The sequence below is a fragment of the Mauremys mutica genome, chromosome 4 (genome assembly GCF_020497125.1).
Source record: "Mauremys mutica isolate MM-2020 ecotype Southern chromosome 4, ASM2049712v1, whole genome shotgun sequence".
Taxonomy (NCBI): Eukaryota; Metazoa; Chordata; order Testudines; family Geoemydidae; genus Mauremys; species Mauremys mutica.
Window position 1 is genome coordinate 11,655,434 of NC_059075.1, and position 20,716 is coordinate 11,676,149.

At 43.7% G+C, this 20,716-nt stretch overlaps 1 protein-coding gene across 2 annotated transcripts in view; it reads right to left on the reverse strand.

Annotated features, from left to right (window-relative positions):
* Positions 1-20,716, reverse strand: part of SLC35F4 (solute carrier family 35 member F4) — a 62,488-nt gene that overhangs the window by 7,972 nt on the left and 33,800 nt on the right. The window contains exons 4-5 of one of the 2 annotated variants that reach the window (XM_045015900.1): positions 15,588-15,807; positions 1,103-1,228 (exon numbers count right to left, since the gene is read on the reverse strand). In XM_045015900.1, the coding sequence (XP_044871835.1) occupies positions 1,103-1,228; positions 15,588-15,807 (346 nt within the window). The remainder of the gene's footprint in view (positions 1-1,102; positions 1,229-15,587; positions 15,808-20,716) is intronic. The other variant, XM_045015901.1, reaches the window with a different exon arrangement.

Sequence of the window (20,716 nt, forward strand, 5' to 3'; positions counted from 1 at the left end):
TTAGGTGATCCCCATTCTCAGTTTTGTATCCACACAACTCAACCACGTCCTTCTCACAGTACAAATGGGGCCAGCTTTGAGCCAGCAATGGTAACGTTACCATATTAAAATATTTTGCAAGGAACAAATGTAAATAAAATACAACCCTGGAGCCAAGACAGGTTAAATATTTAGAGTGACGGGGCTCGACTCTCACCTAGCGCAGATGTAAATCACAAATGACTCCATCAAAAACCAATGGGGCTACATCAGGGTAAAGCTGGTGTGAGAGGAAAATCAGGCCCATAGGTTCTCTGAAGTCAGGGGGGAATCACAAGCTGTGTAAATCACTGCAGAGTTCATCCCCATCGAGCCAAATTCATACATTTTGAGTGACTAGTGACTATTCCCGGTGAACCTGACACATACAATTAAGGATGAAGCCGGAAGCGAGCTTTAGATCCCTTCCACATCACCAAGCCACCTTCTGCATCACACTCCACCCCATCAATGGCAGGGAACCTGTGTGCATGTAGTGTAAATGTCAACCAAGGTAAAAGGAGAGCACTCCTTCGAATAAAGCCTCGAAGTAGAACCTCTTGGGTAGAACTGTGCAATCTCATGTCCTGCGCGCCTCTAATCAAATGCTGCATGTACTACTTCCATTGTCCTGGATGGGAGTTCCCAACCCAGAACGAGCGCGGAATATGCAATAGAGAGATCTGCAGTGCAGAAGTGATGAGGATTTTGCCATCATCAAAGAAACAAGGTGTTTAACAGCATTTAACATTTTCTCATTGTTGCGCGGTGCAAGCCCATAATAAATAGTGTCAATAAATTGCCATGGCAAAAAAACAATGAAATCATAGATGATAATCTTCCGGCAGTATAATAATAGAGATTTCATTAAAGGCTCATGAAGCAAAGCCCCTCTGAATACTCAGTCACAAAGTAATTATCTCCGTAGTAACTTTTCTGACACTTCCTGCTCAGAATATAAATTATGTAGCAAAGGTGAGCCTTATTTTTTTTAACCTGGCTTGCTTTCAACTTGTGCATTTTTTAATGCATGATACAAGGAATAAGAATATTTCCCTGCTATTAACAAAACATTATGACCCACCTTATAAAGTGCAGAGGTGGATGCAGATCCAACAGCATATGCTACCCCGATAATTGAATCGCCATGGAAACCATCTGCATATGCCATCATAACAATTCCTGTGATTGCCATTATTGCTGCAACAATCTGTACAAGCAGAACAGAGAAATTTAAAGCTCAGAGGAACTTTATTGCTTGGAAAGAGATTAGATTATCTCGGTGTGGTTTTATGATAGTTACCAGCTACTTTCTCTAACTTTAGTTCTTCTAGTTTCCTCTTAAATAGGTGATTATGTAACTATTGAGAAAGATGTCAAATAGGAATGTAGGTATATGCATCATGAACTATATGGGTCTATAACATCACAGAGTCTCATGGCACCTATTGATAGAACTTTTATCGTACATTATTTTTAGATTAACATCCACTTTGGTGCAATGATTCCCAAGATTAAAACTGTTCTAGCACATTATTGTCTATACAACTTAATTTGCTGCTAGACAAAACAAGTCTGTAATAAGGCTACAGATAGTGTCTTGGATTTTCAAAGGAACATACGGGAGTTCGGTGCCCAACTTCCAATGAGATTTGTGATTAGAATTTCCAAAAGCACCTAGGCGATTTTGGCTCTTAAATCTCAGTGGGATTTAGGACCAGAAGGACTTGTATACAGAAGGGAAATGACCAGCATAGCACTGCAGAATAAATTTTCCTGCCAGACCTCCCTGTGTGCACATTCTGTTCTGGAACAGAGGTCATTTTTATTGTGGAATGGTATCCACACCTGGAGATATAGCCTGTGCAGAATAGTTTATTCCGCAAAAGCTATGCCAGCCAATTTCCCCATGTAGACAAGGCCTTAGGGTCCTAGATCCAATTGTGACTTCCCCAGGTAGTCAAAGCCTAAATCACTTAGGTGCTTTTGAACATTTTACCCTGCGTGCCCAACTCCCATTGGCACCAAATCCGAGCTAGCATTTCTCACTAAACTTAGAACAAGTTTGGGGATGCTCTGTATTGGGTAATATTGAATGTGGATTTTACCTCAACAAGTACCGCTAGATTGTGCGCCTCTCCTCACGTGCGGGAGCACTTTATCCAGGGGGACTGCTTGTGTGGGCAACTGTTCACTAATGTGAACCAGGGCTTCACAAACTGGCCCTTTGCTGTGTCCAGAAAGCCATCGTTTGTAATGATCTATTACATTTAAGGAGCTAAATTTTCAAACATAGTTGCTTGAAGTTAGGTACCTAAAGCTGGGGAGATTTTCAAAGATGCAGATGGTAGTTAGGTTTTTCCCTAGGAGTTGGACACCTCTCTGCTCTTTGTGCCTTTGAAAATCGTCCCCTCTGGATTTAATCATCTTGGCCAAAATTAGATAGGTAAACAAGTGGTCTGAATTGCAAAGGGGCTGAGTGTCTGCAGCTCCCATTGACTTCTGAGGGAGCTTTGGTAGATCAGACCTTCTGAAGATCAGGCTACGGTGTTTGAAAATCAGGCTCCATATGTATAATTTCATTACACTGTTAAACAACATGACACCAAAATATTCAGAACATAGTTGAAAAAGCCACATTTCACCAAAGATTTGATGGGTCGGTTTTAAAACCGGCATTTTGCTCCCATGACTCTGATCCTGACATAATCAACTACCTTTTATTTCTGCTCACAAAGTTGCAGGTTCAAAATAATCAGAGGCTCCATTTCAAAATCACTTTGGATCTATTTGTCATAACATGTAGGGAGTCCCTGAAGCCCAGTTCTGAGTTTTTCAAAAGTATATTACAAAAAAGCCTGGAAACTTTTCCATATGTTTGAGGCTGTTAATAATTAGCAAGAGAACATTGCATTTTGAATAAGGCATGGAGGAAGAGTGAGGACTGCGGGGGTGGGGGCAGGAATGGTGTGGGGAAAGGGTTAGTTGGAACGGACACCTGGCATTCTTTGAGCCAACTCAACATTTTTTTATTCAAACATATCTAGAAATGGGGCCCAAATTCCTACAATTGCTCCCTGTGGCACGAAGCTAGTCTTTCCTTGGCTGCCCAGGGAGACAGGTCCCGATATCGTTGCTCTAGTCTGGGCATAAATCTACTCTTCCATTTTTGTAAAATCATAGGCTTGGTGATCACGGAAGCCCTTAAGAACCAAAGTCTTTGTGGCAGAGGTAAACCCCCAGTCTAGTAGATAAATAACGGAGGATATGATTTTCAGCTAGGGTTTGGCTGCATAAGCCAAGCCCCATTTCAACTCTTGCATCCATCTCTTTTCACAGCTACCTGACCATTGGACAGTCCCACAGCACATATAGCAGAGTCCCCCCTTCTTTGTTACAGGGCCAGCACAGGCAAGCTGTAAGCCATTTACATTTTTGTACTTTTCATTGTCTGTTTCTTTATGAGAAAAAAAATCAACACACACAAAAACAAGCACAAACTCCACCACTTTTTGTAACAATGATGTTTTTCCCATGGAAAAAAACTGTCTGATATTTTGATATGTTTTTGTTTAATTTCTGGAAATTAAAAACCTATTTCAAAAAGACCAATACTGTATATTCTCTTCTTGTCTTAACATCAATTATTTCAATTTAAATGCTACATTAGCATCCCAGCCCTGCTTATGGGAGTAACAAGCTAACTTCACCAGGTGCACTTGTTTTCTTTTCAGGCATAACTTCACAACAGACTGGCAGACAGCCAGGGTAAACATGGCCAAACAGATTCTATGTTTATGTCACAAAAAAATGTGTGCGGAATTTGTTGTATAAAGCAGATGCACAAAACTGTATACAACTTGAACGAGAAACAACATACTTACTTGGCAATGGACTTTGCATGGAGAATCATATATAATAGTGGCAAGTGGCAATTAATCTTTAAAGGACAGGTTGTTCAAAGCAAGCCGGTTTGTGCCAAGTAGAACTTACATTCTCGTTCAGTTCCACTTACCCTTATTATTAATAGTAATGCCTATTTCTTATATAGCACTTCTCATTAGGAGATCTCAAGGCACTTCACACCCTTGTATTTCTTCCTCACAATACCCCTGTGATGCAGGGAAGCATTTTACAAAGGGAAACTAAGGCAAAGAGAGGCTAAGTGACTTGCCCAAGGTTACAGAGGAAATCAATGGCAGAGCAGCGAATTGAACCTGAGTTTCCCATGTCTTAGGTCAGTGGCTCATCCTTCCCTCTTACCTTCAATGGGAGATGTCAATGGGAATTAGGCACCTAAATACCTTTGAGGCGCCGGACCTAAGTCACTTTTGAAAAGAGGCTTTGGGAGGGCCAGCTTTTCAAAGATATGAAATGCCTAATGCCACAAAGAGGTGCCTAATAAGATTTTTCAAAAGTGCTTAAATATGTTAGGTGCTTAACCTGCTTAGATCAATGGACGTTAGGTCCCTAACCTGCTTGGGTCCTTTTGAAAATGTTACCCTATACCTGTTTTTACTAGACTATGCCTCTTCTTCAAATACTAGTAGGTGTCAGCTACCAACAGTACAAATGTGCAACCACAGTATGTGGCATCGCTTCATTTGATCCATCAGTTAATGGTCCGTTCTGGGACCTTTCTGTAAAACAGCCACTACTACGGAAAAGTAAACCCCAGAAAAATGCAACCTTGTACGAGCACTCTGTGTTTGGATGGGGGTAGTGAGGCCAAGCTGGATGGTCAGAATAGTCCCTTTAGGCCTTGGAACCTGTGAATCTATACATCCCACTGGTCATTCTATTCCTCCATAGGGGAACAGGCTTACTTGCATTGACCTCAACATGCTCATAACTCTTGTAGCTCTTCATTAAGACAATGGCTACAATCCAGTCTTATGCTTCAGGGCTTCAGCCGGCTCCCTGAAGGGATCAGGAAGGAATTTTCCCCAATGCAGAAGAGGAGATGTATCCTGGGTTTTCTTTTTTCCACCTTCCTCTGAAGCATCAGAGACTGGCCACAGCAGGAGATGGGACACTGGATGGGGTGGAGCAGTGTTCTGAGGTAGCATAGAGAATCTTCTTTCTAGATGTTTGGCTGGTGTGTCTTGCTCACGTGTTCAGGGTCAAACTGATCGCTACATTTGGAGTTGGGAAGGAATTTTCCCCCAGGTCAGATTGCCAGGGACCTTGGAGTTTTCTCACCTTCCTGGGGCCTGGATCACCCGGGCATACCTCACCTAAATCAATTCACTGATACTGCAGGGGCCTTGGGCATTGGTAGCGCCTAGGTCTTTCCTGTTCTCTGCGACACACAGTCTAGGTACGTCTTACACTTAAAACGCCACAGCAGTGCAGCTGCTGGGGTTCTCCCATGGCTGTGGTAAATCCACCTCCCTGAGAGGCAGTACCTAGGTCGACGGAAGAATTAGACTTAGGTCAGTGTAACAACCTTGCTCTGGGATGTGGATTTTTCACACCCCTGAGCAATGTAGCTGGGTCACTCTAATTTTCTAGTGTAGACTAGCCCTCAGTCTCCTGAGGACTGGAATGCTTTGGTTTAACTGAAGTCATCGAGCTCAGTATAGAAGTATTTGGGTGAAATTTCCTGGCCTGTGATAAACAGGAGTTCAGACCAATGGACCCTACTAGCCTTCGACTCCATAAAACTCAATCTTTTGCCTTCATGTGGGATAAAGATTATTCTTATAACATCATATGACACAGTATGTCATACTCCTAGAATTGACAGTAATATTTCATAGCTAGATCTACATGTACATGGCATGTCGTCAGTAAGCAGGATGCAGAACTCAACTATAATCTTGAAAAGCTAAATGGAATCCTTGCTTAGCAGCAATCACCAGTGCAGAAATTCTACATATTAGCTTCCATTTAGCTGAACAGTCCATTAGTTACTATGCATAGATACATAATATTTCTGTTTTCCTTTTCAACTTCCCCCAGGATATGAATTAACAAAATAAAAAAAAATCAGCTTTATAACAATTCAGAATTATAACCAAATCCCCTCAGAGATCAGAATTACAACTCACATTCAGAGGCTTAAAAAACTAAACAGCTACACTGGTGTCTCTTTTTAAATCTTGGGTTGCATTATAGATTGGCCATATTCTGTCACTGGTCACATGTAATATTGCAAACCTCCACCTCAAAAGACATAACAAAAGGCCCTGAAGTAATCATCACCTACTGAAAATGTTAAAGACCCACATGTTCATTTTTATGTTAAGATTCCAGGAGAATTATTTGTGAAAAGAAATCAGTAGAAACTGGTGACTTACTTCTGGAAATATAATTGTGATAAATAAGGTAGCTCTGTTATACTGGATTGATAATCAAACACCTCATGAAAACTGTGGGTTCCATGCAAGTATAGAGAGATTTTTTTTTTTTTACATATTTCTAATAGAGTTATCCCAGATTTGTAAGTGAGAGCGAACCTTGGCAGAATGTACCTGTTTCGTCAAAATCACATCAGTGCCATTCGTCTGATGCCAGTGTACTTGGCAAAAGGTGGCACATAGGGAGGTATACGGTTTCCTGCTTCCTCCATACAGCTCTCATCCAGGGGCGGCTCTAGCAATTGCGCCGCCCCAAGCAGGGCGGCACGCCGCGGGGGGCGCTCTGGCGGTCGCCGGTCCCACGTCTCCGGTGGACCTCCTGCAGACGTGCCTGTGGAGGGTCTGCTGGTCCCGTGGCTCCGGTGGACCTCCCGCAGGCACTCCTGCGGATGCTCCACCGGAGCCGCGGGACCAGCGGACCCTCCACAGGCACGTCTGCGGGAGGTCCACCGGAGCCGCGGGACCAGCGGACCCTCCACAGGCACGCCTGCAGGAGGTCCACCGGAGCCACCTGCCACCCTCCCGTGGCACGCCGCCCCAAGCGCACGCTTGGCGCGCTGGGGTCTGGAGCCGGCCCTGCTCTCATCTCATCAATGGAAAGCACTGTTGTTTCTAGTCTTAATGATTGGAGCAATAGGCATCACAGAAAGTGTTCTTGAGCCTCATTGTTCAGATGTCTTTACTTCCCCTTTGTTGAAGTTCTTCAGTCTTTGCTCAGGAAAAATTCGCACTGGGAGTCCAACCATTGTGCAAAACACCATTCCCGGCAGACTCCATGACCATTCCCACAGAGCCTTCTCCCCACCTACCAGACATAATTTAATATCCTTTCATTTGTGGTCCCTGTTGGAAAACCAACTCTGTTTTCCAGATCCAGTCTTCTCTCTTACCTCCCTGTTATCTGAGGAGAGGTGCCTCTGTAGTTTTCTTTCCTCCTTCTGGGGATGGTCACCTAGTTTACTTCTTTCCTACATCTTTGGAGAGCTGGCCTGGTAGACTTCCCTTAAATCCCAATGGAGCCATCTTCTGGGGGCTGACAGACAGCCTGTCACTCTCCACCATCCTACAGGAGGAGGATCCTCTCCTCTGCCAAAGCTATTACAGCTACTACTGACTGGGCGGGGGAAAGGGGAGATCCAAGTTCATGGAACTTCCAGTCTCACTACAAAAATAACTTATGTAGAGGATCGTTTGGCCTCTAGTCTTTCAGCCAAGATGGTGATGGCACACGTGGCTGTTGGCTATCATTTTAAACGTCTACATACTCCACCTGGATTGACAGGTCAGGAATTGCTTCCTAAAACTAATTTTGCACCAGGAAGACTTACCCACTGCATGTGACACCACTTCAGTGCTGTCTTGTCAGTTTAATGTTACACCCTTGGCATGAAGAGTCATATGTATTTCTATGGATGTGGATCGGCTGCCTATTTTGTTGGCTAGTTATGTGCCAGAAGCAATACCATGGATCTGAGTTCTTACACACGTGATGTTCTGACAACCCACATGTTCACCGAATGCAGCTAATACATTTTTGCAACAGTAATACCTTTTCTGTGATCTTGGGGTCAAATCCCACTCCCTCTGAAGTCATCGGTAAAACTCTCACTGACTTCAGTGGGATCGGGATTTGATTGTTAGTGTACAGCACCTCACTGTATTCTGGCTCTCTTCCTCACATTACTGAGTAGTTCCTCACATGAGTAAACCCATTGACTTCCATAGGACAACTCAGGTGAGTAACTGCTCACCAATGGGGTGGGAGCAAGGGGCTCTCAGTCCAACCCTACACTAATTTTAGGGCCAGTTTTACAGTTTGCCAGGATTTTAGAAAGCCAAGCCTTTCCCTCGCAGCCTTTAGAAGACAATGAGCACAAAATGAGCATCATCTCCTCAGCCACAGAATGAATAAGACCTGACAATGGAAAAAATGGTAAGAACATTATTTTAAATTTCATATGAGGAGCTACTTCTGCAAAGGATACATTAAAGCATTGGAGCGAACGACTGGTGAGCAGTAATTGTTTTACGCTTGCTTGAGAGGCCCGAGTGCGGATCCTTTAGGCTCGCTGTGCTGGCAAGTAGCAGCAGGGGTTGAAGGGAAGAAAAGTGGCCTGTTGTAGCTGACTGCTCTTTAAACAAGTCGTTCAATTAATGGAACAAGCTGGAAACCTTCTAACAGACAATGACTAAACCCAGTTTGCATTGTCTTTCTTGGAAGGAAGTTCAGCCAGGCAGCATTTCACCGAGGAACATCTTTGTCCATGCGGCGCGTAGTACAGCCTTAGTCAGTGTAATACAAGGAAATATCTACAACCAGCCTTCCTGAAAAGAAGCTCAGACCCAGGGGTGGCAAGAGGTCCCCAAAGGATTTTCTTTTCAAATATGAGCATTTAAATAGAGCTCAGGGAGGAACACAACCAGGGCTCCGAACCTGCAGACATGTACGCACATCCTTCACTTTAAGCATCTGAAGTCAACAGGCCACCTTACAAGCTTAAAGGGTTTGCAGCACTTGGACCAGCTCCAACTGTAGTCAACTCCACTACAGGGAGGAGTAGAGCAACGTGGATACATGGGATACCCAACTATGCCCTGAGGAATTCAGATGCTTCCAGGGAAACAAGGTAGGCCTGCTGGTTATGGAATGCTTCCCCATGGGGCACAGCGAGTGCCCTCTGCCTATCCCCCCATCCCACACTATTGCCCTCAGACCAAGTCACCTACGGCCTGTCCTATGCTGGAAACTTTTACCAGTTGCACTGCTACAGTTACACTGTTATGGTTACACCAGTATATGCACCTCATGTGGACACTCTTATTTCAGTATAAAAGTGCCTTTTTTCAGGTTAGCTTAAACCCATTCCCAAGCAAGGCCTAACGCCTGATGTCATAATCTTTATCAGCTAGGTGAGGATAGGGTATTGCAAGCATGGCATGGCATCATCTTGTTTGCAAAACCTGTTAAACTTTCACCCATCTCTTCCCCCAGATAATCATTATTCACTAAAGGTATCCTCAAAGCAAGACTTACTGTTAACCTTTACCAGAAAAATAGCATGTGGGTAAAAAGTCAGCTTTATACAAGAGAAGAAAAGAGTGACCAGAACTCTGGAGAGCTGGGTTCCATCCCAGGCTCTGCCACTGGCCAGCTAGGAGACCTTGGGCAAGTCACTTCCCCTCCCCATGCCTCAGTTTCCCACTGTAAAATGGGGATAATAATACTGACCTCAAAGCACTTTACAAAGGAGCTCTACTGACGAAAAAACATGCTATTGCAGAGCTATGTGTTATACCAGTGGTTGCCAAACTCTTCTGTACTGTGACCACATGGTACAACAGAAAAAAGTTTCTAGCCCCCTCAGACATAAAGAACGGGAAAGTGACTGTGAACCCCTGGGCTTACTAGGATCTTGAGAACTGCATGATCTGTTAACTGATCCATGAAATGTTAAATTTCTAGGCATTTAGTGATCATTATATTTTCACAATATATGTCTACAGGTTTTGCATCTGATGCCCTGGTCTGTGAGGAGCTTGCTTCTGATGATGAGCATGAAGAGGCTGTAGGGTTGTTTGAAGGACAGAAGTGGGGGGGGGAGGGTTCAGGAAATATTTCAGGATGTGATCCCCACTGAGTATGGGCTATAATTGTATGATGATACCCTGTGTGGGTTCACCAACTCAAAGTGCCACCCGACCCTCCAGAACAACAGATAAAAACCTGTAAACATATCTCCACTGCTACAATGATCAACACCCCCCACAACACACCTTTCTAGATCCATGGGTCCTACACATGCCTATCACACGTGGTGTACCTTATCCAGTGGACTAAATGCCCCAGCAACAACTACTATGTGGGTGAAACCAATCACTATGCTCTCAAATGAACTCATACAGAAAAATGATAAAAGGCAAAAACATTCCTCACCTGTGGGTGAACACGTTTCACAAAGCAATCATTCTATATCTGACTCCTCGTCCTCAAAAGAAATCTGCACACCACCTTCAAAAGACAAGCCTGGGAGCTTTACTTTGCAACTTTGCTAGATACTAAAACTCATGGATTGAACAGACACACTAGATTTATTGTTTATTACAACAATCTATAACCCACTAAATCCCACCCCTCCAGCTTCCCTCCCTGCCATGAATGGGCCACTTTACCTTGGTCCCTTGAAATATCTGTTAACTAGTTCTGCTCTAAACAATCTGTTCCACCTTGCTGTTCCACCTAGCTGTGACACTCTCAGTACCTTTTCCAGACCTGAAGAAGAGCTCTGTGTAAGCTCAAAAACTTGTCTCTCTCACCAACACAAGTTGGTCCAATAAAAAATATTACCTCATCCACTTTGTCTCTCTAATGTGATCCAGTAGCAGACCAAACCAGACAAAGCCAAATTTGAAAATTCAAGCGTAGCCCTAATGGCCCCTGTTGACAAAAGCACTTAAGCGGGTGCTTAATTTTAAACTCTGAAGTCAATGGGACTTAAGCATGGGCTTAGAGTTAAGCGTGCGCTTAACTGTCATCCGGAATAGGAATGGCCTTTGGCACATGCTTAAGTGCCTTGCTGAATCAGGGCCCAAACTGCAAAGAATTTACACACATGCTTAACTTCATGCACGGTGAATAGTTCCCTTGACGCCAATGGAATTACACAGGATGTGCTAAGTTAACACATGAGCACATTTTTGAAGGACTGAGACCTTTGTGTGCAGTATTTAGAGGGAGTGTCCTCTATGATTAGTTATACAGATAAAGCTCACGCAGAGTAACTACACTATGGGGCCAGATTCTCAAGACAGCTCATTCCTCAGCAGCACCCATTTAGGCCCTTGAGTAAGCCCAATAAGAGCTGAATCCTTTTGAAAACCTGGCCCTGATTGTGGGTGCTGAGTATTTTGTAAAAAACAGCTAAGAGAATATTATTAGCCCTGAATTTTTCTGTTCTCTTATTTCTCAGATAACATAATTACACCTGTTTTCAGTGTGTCTCAGGAGTGAAAGCAGAACAGATCTTGCCAAAATACAGAAGGCTGGATGTCTATTGGAACTTCTCACACTCCTTTGTCACATTCCATTTCCCAAGCACTCACCTGCCTGATTGTTATCATTAAAAATTATCCTTGTGCACATACTGCTGGAAAGTGTACACATATGCACACATACGAAATGAAGAATGACTGCCTAGGAAGGAGTACTGCGGAAAGGGATCTGGGGGTCATAGTGGACCACAAGCTAAATATGAGTCAACAGTGTAACGCTGTTGCAAAAAAAAACCCAAACATCGTTCTGGGAGGATGATTAGCAGGAGTGTTGTAAGCAAGACACAAGAAGTAATTCTTCTGTTCTACTCCACGCTGATTAGGCCTCATCTGGAGTATTGTGTCCAGTTCTGGGCACCACATTTCAGGAAGGATGTGGACAAATTGGAAAGAGTCCAGAGAAGAGCCACAAAAATGATTAAAGGTCTAGAAAACATGACCTATGGGGGAAAAATTGGGTTTGTTTAGTCTGGAAAAGAGAAGACTGAGAGGGGACATGATAATAGTTTTCAAGTATGTAAAAGGTTGTTACAAGGAGGAGGGAGAAAAATTGTTTTTCTTAACCTCTGAGGATAGGACAAGAAGCAATGGGCTTAAATTGCAGCAAGGAAGGTTTAGGTTGGACATTAGGAAAAACTTCCTAACTGTCAGGGTGGTTAAGCACTGGAATAAATTACCTAGGGAAGTTGTGGAATCTCCATCATTGGAGACTTTTAAGAGCAGGTTACACAAACACCTGTCAGGGATAGTCTAGATAATCCTTAGTCCTGCCATGAGTGCAGGGGACTGGATTAGATGACCTCTCGAGGTCCCTTCCAGTCCTATGATTCTATGCCTAATATATTACACCTACAGCATTAATAATTACATGTACTTGTAACAAAAGCTGACACTTTTTCTCACTCAATACTGTGCCTTTTATGGTACAAGTTAAAAAAATTTTGAAAACTTCAGGTATCAGAGGGGTAGCCGTGTTAGTCTGGTTCTGTAAAAGCAGCAAAGAATCCTGTGGCACCTTATAGACTAACAGACGTTTTGCAGCATGAGCTTTCGTGGATGAATACCCACTTCTTCGGATGCAAGTCTTCTTGCATCCGAAGAAGTGGGTATTCACCCACGAAAGCTCATGCTGCAAAACATCTGTTAGTCTATAAGGTGCCACAGGATTCTTTTTGAAAACTTCAGTGCACTTTCACAGCTAGTTCCTTTATGACATCTTTTTAGCACAATTCATCAGTTGTGTTTGCCCTTTATGAAAATGTGTTACTTTGAAATGGAGATTACTAAAAAGGGTATATGATGTCTTACTTTTGACGGGCTAGATCATGTCATGGCCACGAGCCTGGAGTAAGTGGCAGCATGAGGCTTCAATGTCCCAAGAGCAGACCAGTGACCTGGTGACTCAACTTATTTGTATCACTCACCATCTAAAAGGGATGAGTGTTTCTTCCAGCTGCTACTCAGTTATTCACAGTTCAGCCCTATTTTCTCTCTCACTCAAGAGAAGTTAGACGTGCCAACCTATACTTGATTCAGCTGACTCCATGGCAGCTCAGTTGCTGGCTGGTGCAGTAGGGAGGGGTGGGAAGCCAAGGCTCTGTCTACCCCCCTGCCTACTTCCCCCATAGCCAGTGCAGGTGTGAAAGTCTTATGTTAGAATATCAGGGTTGGAAGGGACCTCAGGAGGTCATCTCATCCAACCCCCTGCTCAAAGGGGGACCAATCCCCAACCAGGTTTTTTGCTCCAGATCCCTAAATGGCCGCCTCAAGGATTGAACTCACAACCTTGGGTTTAGCAGGCCAATGCTCAAACCACTGAACTATCCCTCCCTCCCTGTTGTTTTAGAACTCTTGAAACATGCCCCAGTAAAACCCCTGGAAAGCAAAGTCTTCTATCACTGCAATTGCTGCCCGCTGTGCATGGAATACATTCCTTGATTTAGTCAGTCAGATGGGTTCATGTATTTGAAAGAATCCCTTTTTCATCTGCAATGCTGATACGCCTGGCTGGGGTGCGGGCAGCAGAAATTGAACCTGAGTCTTTTAGTGCTTCCTACAGGAGCCTCAGCTACCTGAGTTGAAAGAGCCCCTCTCTGATTTGCAAGGACACTACCCTCTCCTCTTTCAAAGCCTTCCTCAAGGCATACTTCCTTCCATGATGCCCACAAGGATTAGCCACGGAACTACAGACAGCTCGAGGGGCTGTTGGTTACAGTTGATGTTTGTTGATTTCATATTTTAAAATGGGGTATATAATAGATATGTGCTTCATATATATTTCGGCCCTAACCCTGCCAACACTTACTATTCCCATCCTTCCCTTGAAGTTGAGCACCTGCACAGGTCTTTGCTAAGCTTTCTGGGGATGGGACAATGGCGAGCACATTGTCAACACTACCATTATGTACAATAATAACTGGCCATGAAAAGAGACAGTAAAGACATTAGTTACAATACCACCTAGCTCTTGTGTAGCTTTAGTAGATCTCAAAGGTCTTTTCAATGGAGGTCAGTATTATTATCCCCATTTTACAGATGGAGAAATTGAGGCATAGTAGCTATACAGGCTTCCCCACAGTGCCCTGGTTCTAATGTGCCCCATCTCTATTCTCAAAGGGTAACCTCTGGAGGTTAGTGATTAATTACCTCTCAATGCAAACTTAATTCTAGGCATTGGCGCTGGGGCTGCCAAAAATGATGCTGATTAGTGGTAACAGGGTTCTGACATATGGGTACCAGTCTGCTGGAAACTGGGCAGAGTCTGCCAAACTCATTTCACGAGTGCAACAGGACACCCACCAAAGGGCAAAAGGTTAAATTCATTACTGATCTAGTCTGAATTGGGATTGGTCGCCTGGACCTAATTTGGCAAAACATGTAAGCATGTGCTTTGCTGAACAGAGATGGCTTTACTCATGCTTACAAACACACACATGCTTAATGCCATAGCGATCTGGAGTTTATATCTTCATTACTAGGTTGGCAAGCCATCCAGCCCCCTCTCCAAAAAGGAAGTTTTCCTCTCAGTCCCCAGAACCCAAGAGCAGATTTTTCACTCAGTGTACCTGCCCCCAATTCCAAAAGCCAGGTCAGATGTCACAGTCCAGGGTTCTCCTGCTCCTTCATTCCAGGTTCATTTCCCAAGTTCATCATCCTAAAAACAGTTGTATCTATCATTTTATAAAATGGCTGGCAGGAGTCCCTCAGCAAATGCACAGCCCGCCATCACCCTCCCACAGGAACTCAAATCCAACACATCTGGTGGCCCATTCCAGTTCTAGATCCCTGAGCTGGGCCCTGCCTTTGACATTAATGGCTAAACTAACCCTGACTGCAAGGGGACCAGAGCAGATCGTTAGGGCCTGACCCAACTCCCATTAAAGTCAATGGGAATATTTTCATTGACTACAATGGTGCAGAATCTGGACATTTTTGAGCAAAAATTCAGAGGTGGCTCCTAATCCATTCTGCAGACTCAGACGTGCATGTTATATACAAGAAATATGCTCAGTTTTCCCCAAGTCCACTTGGGGTAGACCTTTCTCTTGATGGGGATATGGGGACAGACAGCTACAAAAAATATACATCCCACTTCTATTCCTATCCATACTGTTCTATCAGACTTATATACTCAATGTGAAACTCACCCCTGCATAAACGGCCTGTGCCCACTTAAATCCCATGTAATATCTGTGTGTGTGTGTGTGTGTGTGTGTGTTGTCCTTAGAAATACATAGTATATTGAAAAAGCATAGAACAATCTTTAAAATGATTAATTCATTATCGGCCCAGATTGCTCTAGTAAGGGCCTAAGAGTTTATCACAAAGTTAAAAATAAATTTGTATAAAAGTGTTTTCCGCTTCACTAACGATATTTCAGAACTTTAAACCCAAGGTCATCAAAGGCCCTCTTAGTTCAGTCAGCTAATTCACCATCTGAAATTCGGTGTCACAGTTCTGCTGGACTTCTCACTCGCACCCTATTCTCTTAAGAGACTGAGATCCCTAACTGGACTTCAGATTTAGATTTGCACCACAAAGTTAATGAGAAATGTTTCAAAATATACATCCATTATACTAAAAACAATGAATCTTGAAATCATGGATTTAAGATTGATTATGAAAGTCAAGATGGTTGAAAATCATATAAGTCATTACCCTTACGCCCATGAACCTGTCTTTCAGCACAATCCAAGAAAGCAAGAAGACAAATGCTTTGTTACAACAGAACAGGGCAGAGACGTCTGTGGCTGTCAGCTTCTTTAAAGCCAGTAAATACAGGTAATTAGTCAAAGTCCACAGAATAGAAAAGGGAGCAGTCCTTTTAAGAAAGAGTTTCAACGTCAGACCATCTTCACCAAAAATCCGACTGCATTCCCTAAGAAAAGAAAACAGTTTAATACTCAACTAGTATTTTGTTTAATGTTTACTTGAGCATGGAAAACACGTTCTAGACTTTTATTATGTTCTAGACATAGTCAAGCGGGCTTCCTGAATACTCAGTACACTCACATGAAAGGGTACTGATCATAACATAGCCTACTTTTCTCAGCCACTTAAAGCAGTGCAATATTGCAAATAGAATAGGAGCCACTTACCTGGAAGAACCAGCCTCTATGCAGGAACAATCAGTCATGGGTAATGTGTTCTCGCATGCATAACTCAGGGGTGTTGATAGTACTCAGAGGTTTGAGCCCCTGCCTACTAAATCCATGGATTCAAGGCCTATAAATGCCATTCTTCTTAGTGGCTTGAAAACAGGCCCACCCCCAGCGTGGAGGTTTCTCTTTTCTCTTTTATAGGAGTATGGTCTAAAGAGGGACAGGGTAAGATATTAATAACCTTCAGTACTCGGAAATAGCCAGCTATCCCCTCTAACTCGAGTACTCTGGAGTCTTGAAATAGTTAACTTCTGAATGTAATACTTCCAGACAGCTCCTGTTAGGTATGTGGAAAAATTCCCACCATCAGCACAATTGGCCAAAAAAGATTGTTTTGCCAAAAAAAAAAAAAAAAAAAACCAGCAAAAATCCCAACCCACATTTTGCAGCTCCACTTTACTACATTTTTGTCAGACACACAGTGAAACGTGTTCACTAGGAGAAATTGAGACATTTGTTTGCAGATAAAAATTGAGAACAAAATCTGAAGATTCACAAATACTCTCTTGTTTCTTCACACAGCTCTGAATGAAGTTGTTTGGGCAGCCAGTACTGGATGACGCAGGAATGTCAGTGCTAAAAATTCTCATTTTAGAGACAGTCTAAGTGACGCTATTCAAAATGGTGTCTCAGGTTAGAGGATAAATTGGGTAGGTTAGCGTCCAACCTGCTTAAAGGCAAATGACTGCACCCCTTTTGAAATTTCACTGTCTTTCTCAAACCAGGTCGGCCCGTCTTTAGTAACTTTTCTCTCTTCTTCATCAAAAGATTCCATGAGATACTCATAGTATGACTGAAGTCTTGTCACAGCAGGTAGCTTAACATTACCACTTCTTAGCACACATTATCTCACCAATGAATGCATCATAAAAGTCAGACCCAAGTGGACTGAACCTAGGACCCATGAAACTGGAACATCGTCGATACTTGGTATTATTAAGAAATCAGTCTAAATTCCTTGTAACCTTTAACCCAAGAGTGTTCCAAATGCCATGCGGCAATGTTTAGAAGACTCCAAAGTATATGGGACGACTCAGTATTCCTGAGAACGTGTTGTAGTTTAATTAAAGCGAGTAAAAAATGCCAATTATTTTTGGTGTGGAATTTTTTTTAAATTCTATTTTTCAAAATTTCTCACAAAACTGTTTGGTTTTTCAAAGGAAATTGCAATCAAAACTTTTTTGGGTTTCTATAAGCTGGGTCCAAGAAAATAAACAAACACATTAATTATTTTTTTTTGCTGAAAACTGTTTTCAAAAACCAAAAAACTACAATTTTTTCCTGAAAACTGAAAATGTTTTACTGAAAAATTTCTAGTAAAATGAAAATTTTCCATAAAAATGTTGTTTGATTGAAAAGCCATCTTTAATCCAAAAAAAAAAAAAGTTGGAGAAAAAATGTTGACCAGCTGTAGCTGTAGCACAGGTAACCAGAAATATGAGGGATTTCTAATAATCACCAAGTTCAAGAGAAAAGGTAGGGAGCTACCACAGCCCTCTGGAAGTAGACATTTGATGAAAAAGCCCTTACTGCCAAAAGTAGTGGAATCATATGAGAGGTCAACAGGCTCACAGTCTGGATTCTGAAACTGGACAAAGGGTCAGACCACTGGTCCATCAAATCCAGTATCCTCCTTTCTTGCAGTGTCCAATGCTTGAATCCATAACAACCTAGCCAATTGTGCAATGCAATACATAGGAAATGATGTTCCTTCCTGACCCTGTCAGGCAGTTAGCTTGTGTCGTGAAACACGATGTATCATTCTGCTTAGCTTAGATCACTAAAAATACTACTACTAGTTATCAGCGGTCATAACATTATTTTGGTTATTATCAGTCATTTGATGACTGATGATAATCAAATTATCCTATTATTTTGGTTATCTTGCCATTCTGTCAATCCAGCCATTTGAATTGACTTTTATTCTAGTATTTGGCTCTACTTCCTGCAACTGAGATCTGCATATTAACTGTTGTATATGCTGCCTTCAGCAATTATTTCTTTGTATGTGTTCTGAACATCGGCATTAACTTAATGGAGATGCCCTTTGTTCCTGAACTAAGGCACAAAGTAACAAAAACAGACTCACCAGTAGAATTTACTGTGCTCTTTGGAATAACTCAATCAAGTCCCTTCTAACTCATGTCTTGGCTAAGTGCAGTATGGCTAGTTTTTTCAATCACAAGACAAAATCCCATCATTCATCCAACCACCAGGCTTCTCATCACCTTTTCAATCTCACCTCTGAAAGTTGTTGCTTTCAGGCAGCTAATAAGCCATTATCCTCATGATTTTTAAAATCTGCCCTTTAAAAGGTCATGGTCACTGTGATAGCACTCAAGGAGGTACTATTATGCCATCAAATTATTTTTTTCCAGGGGAGCACCTATATTCACCTCCTTTATTAATTCCCCACTTACTACTTAAGAGTCATCTCTTCCTTTGCAGCCACTAAACCAAGGTGCTCTATAAAGCAGTAAACTTCAGTAACAATAAATTGCTTCTCCAAACTGCATCTTGATGTGTCATTCAACAAGTTAATGCTGGTATAGTGAGATTCACAAATAACCTCAGCTACTCCTGCTGAACTAGCAGTTCTTCGTACTTCTTATATTTTGCAAAGACCAGGTCAGAAATGCTGTCTGTAGAAAGAGAGAGCTTTGCATGTTCCAGAATTGTAAGATGATGTTTTGTGTCTTACATTTTCTATCTTTTTTGCTGCCCCAAGCATAGCAGTCAGGCAGCCTTCAGCGGCTTGCCTGAGGGAGGTTCCCGGTTCCACGGATTCAGCGGCTTGCCTGTGGGAGATCTGCTGGTCCCATGGCTTCGGCGTACCCGCCGCCGAATTGCCGCCAAATCTGCGGGACCGGCAGACCTCCCGCAGGTGCGCCACCGAAGGCTGCCTGGACTGCTGGCCTCGCAGGGACCGGCAGGGCGCCCCCCGTGGCTTGCCGCCCCAGGCAGCATTTGGAGCGCTGGTTCCTGGAGCCGCTGCTGTGAATAAGGATGGACCTGGCATGTGCTTAAAGATGAGTACATGACTAAGTATCTTTCATTCTAAGGGATATAGGTCCCGATTCCAGTCTCGCTAATAGCCTGGTCTTTTACCATTGGAATCAATGCAAGTTTTGCAACTGACTTCAGTGGGAGCAAGACCGGGACCGTACGCTATTGTAAATCCAAGATATCTCAACTGCAGCCAGTGGAGTTTGTTTGGATTTCTGCTGGTGTAAACCAAATCAGAATCTGTCTGAGTGCCCATGAGTCTGTACTATATAAAATATGAAGGCGAGAGGTGGTATCAGCATAACTCAGGGTGGGAGATGACACACAGCGCCAAACCCACCCGTGTGTTAGGCGGGTGGTACAAAGTGAGTGCTGGTGAAAGCTTCGCACCACATCACACCCTTGTGCACTCCATATAGCCACATCCGTTATGGGGAAATCTGGTTTAGAAATGTGCTGTGGGAGAGGTTCTCTCTGACTTCCCCCATGGTCAGCGGGGCAGAGAGCTGGTCACTGGCAGACAATGGGAGCCAGCGTTGGGAGCTGGAGAGAGATCGGATCACTCACTGCTACAGAAGAGGAGCTAGTGCCACACAAGGTGGTGTGAGTACTCTAGAAGGGTGCTCTGCAATCTGGCTGCCTCATCCTGTGGGCCCAAAGGCTATTCCTGCCTAGGAGGTGGGGGGAGGGGCAGGGCCGGCTCCAGCTTTTTTGTAGCCCCAGGCAGCAAACCGGAGGTGTGGGGGGGAAAGAAAAAGATAAAGCCAATCGGCGGCACTTCGGTGGCAGCTCAATCGTGCTGCTCCATTCTTCGGCGGCAATTCGGCAGCGGGTCCTTCACTCCCTCTCTTCCTCTTCGGAGACCCGCCGCCGAATTGCCACAGAAGACCCAGACGTGCCCCCCCACCCTTTCCCATTGGCCGCCCCAAGCACCTGCTTTCTTCGCTGGTGCCTGGAGCCGGCCCTGGGGAGGGGGCAACGAGAAGGCCCTGGAACCTCAAAAGCCAGGCCTGGTGCATGGGGGGGAAGGAGAGAGAGCCCTGCAGGCTGCCCCCTCGCCAAATGCCTCAGCGGCTTCCCCGAACAGACAGGCTTAGAGGAAAACTGGAATCCAACGTGTCGTAAAGCAAACAGCTCATCTCCAAAGGCAAGAGCGGGCTATTTAAAACCCTGCCCTCTGGCAAACCACATGTTTTCTATTGTGCACACAGGCCTCAGCCTCAGCTTTGCACAACGTACCACGTTCTCCAGAGCTACTGCACCTCAGGCAATTTTCTAGACCTTGCCCTTGGAGCCTGTAAAACAGAACGCAGCCTATATTACTCCATCCTCTCCATATACCCGCAGAGAAGCCACTTCACTCACCACTGACATGTGCCAACCTCTGGAGTGTAATGCAGCGGCTATTTTTAACGGCACACGGCAGCACTTCACCAGAGAAGTGAATACCAAATCCAGTGGAATCTGCCAGGGAGCAATGTAGGTAGGTAGAATCTAAATATAATCATGCAGATGCAAATTTGGCCAGGGCATCACTTATGTTACTCTTGTAGAAAAGTACCAGGAGATATTTAATGGCCACAGCTTGCCACTACCTTGCTTCTATGTCTTAGCCGGGAG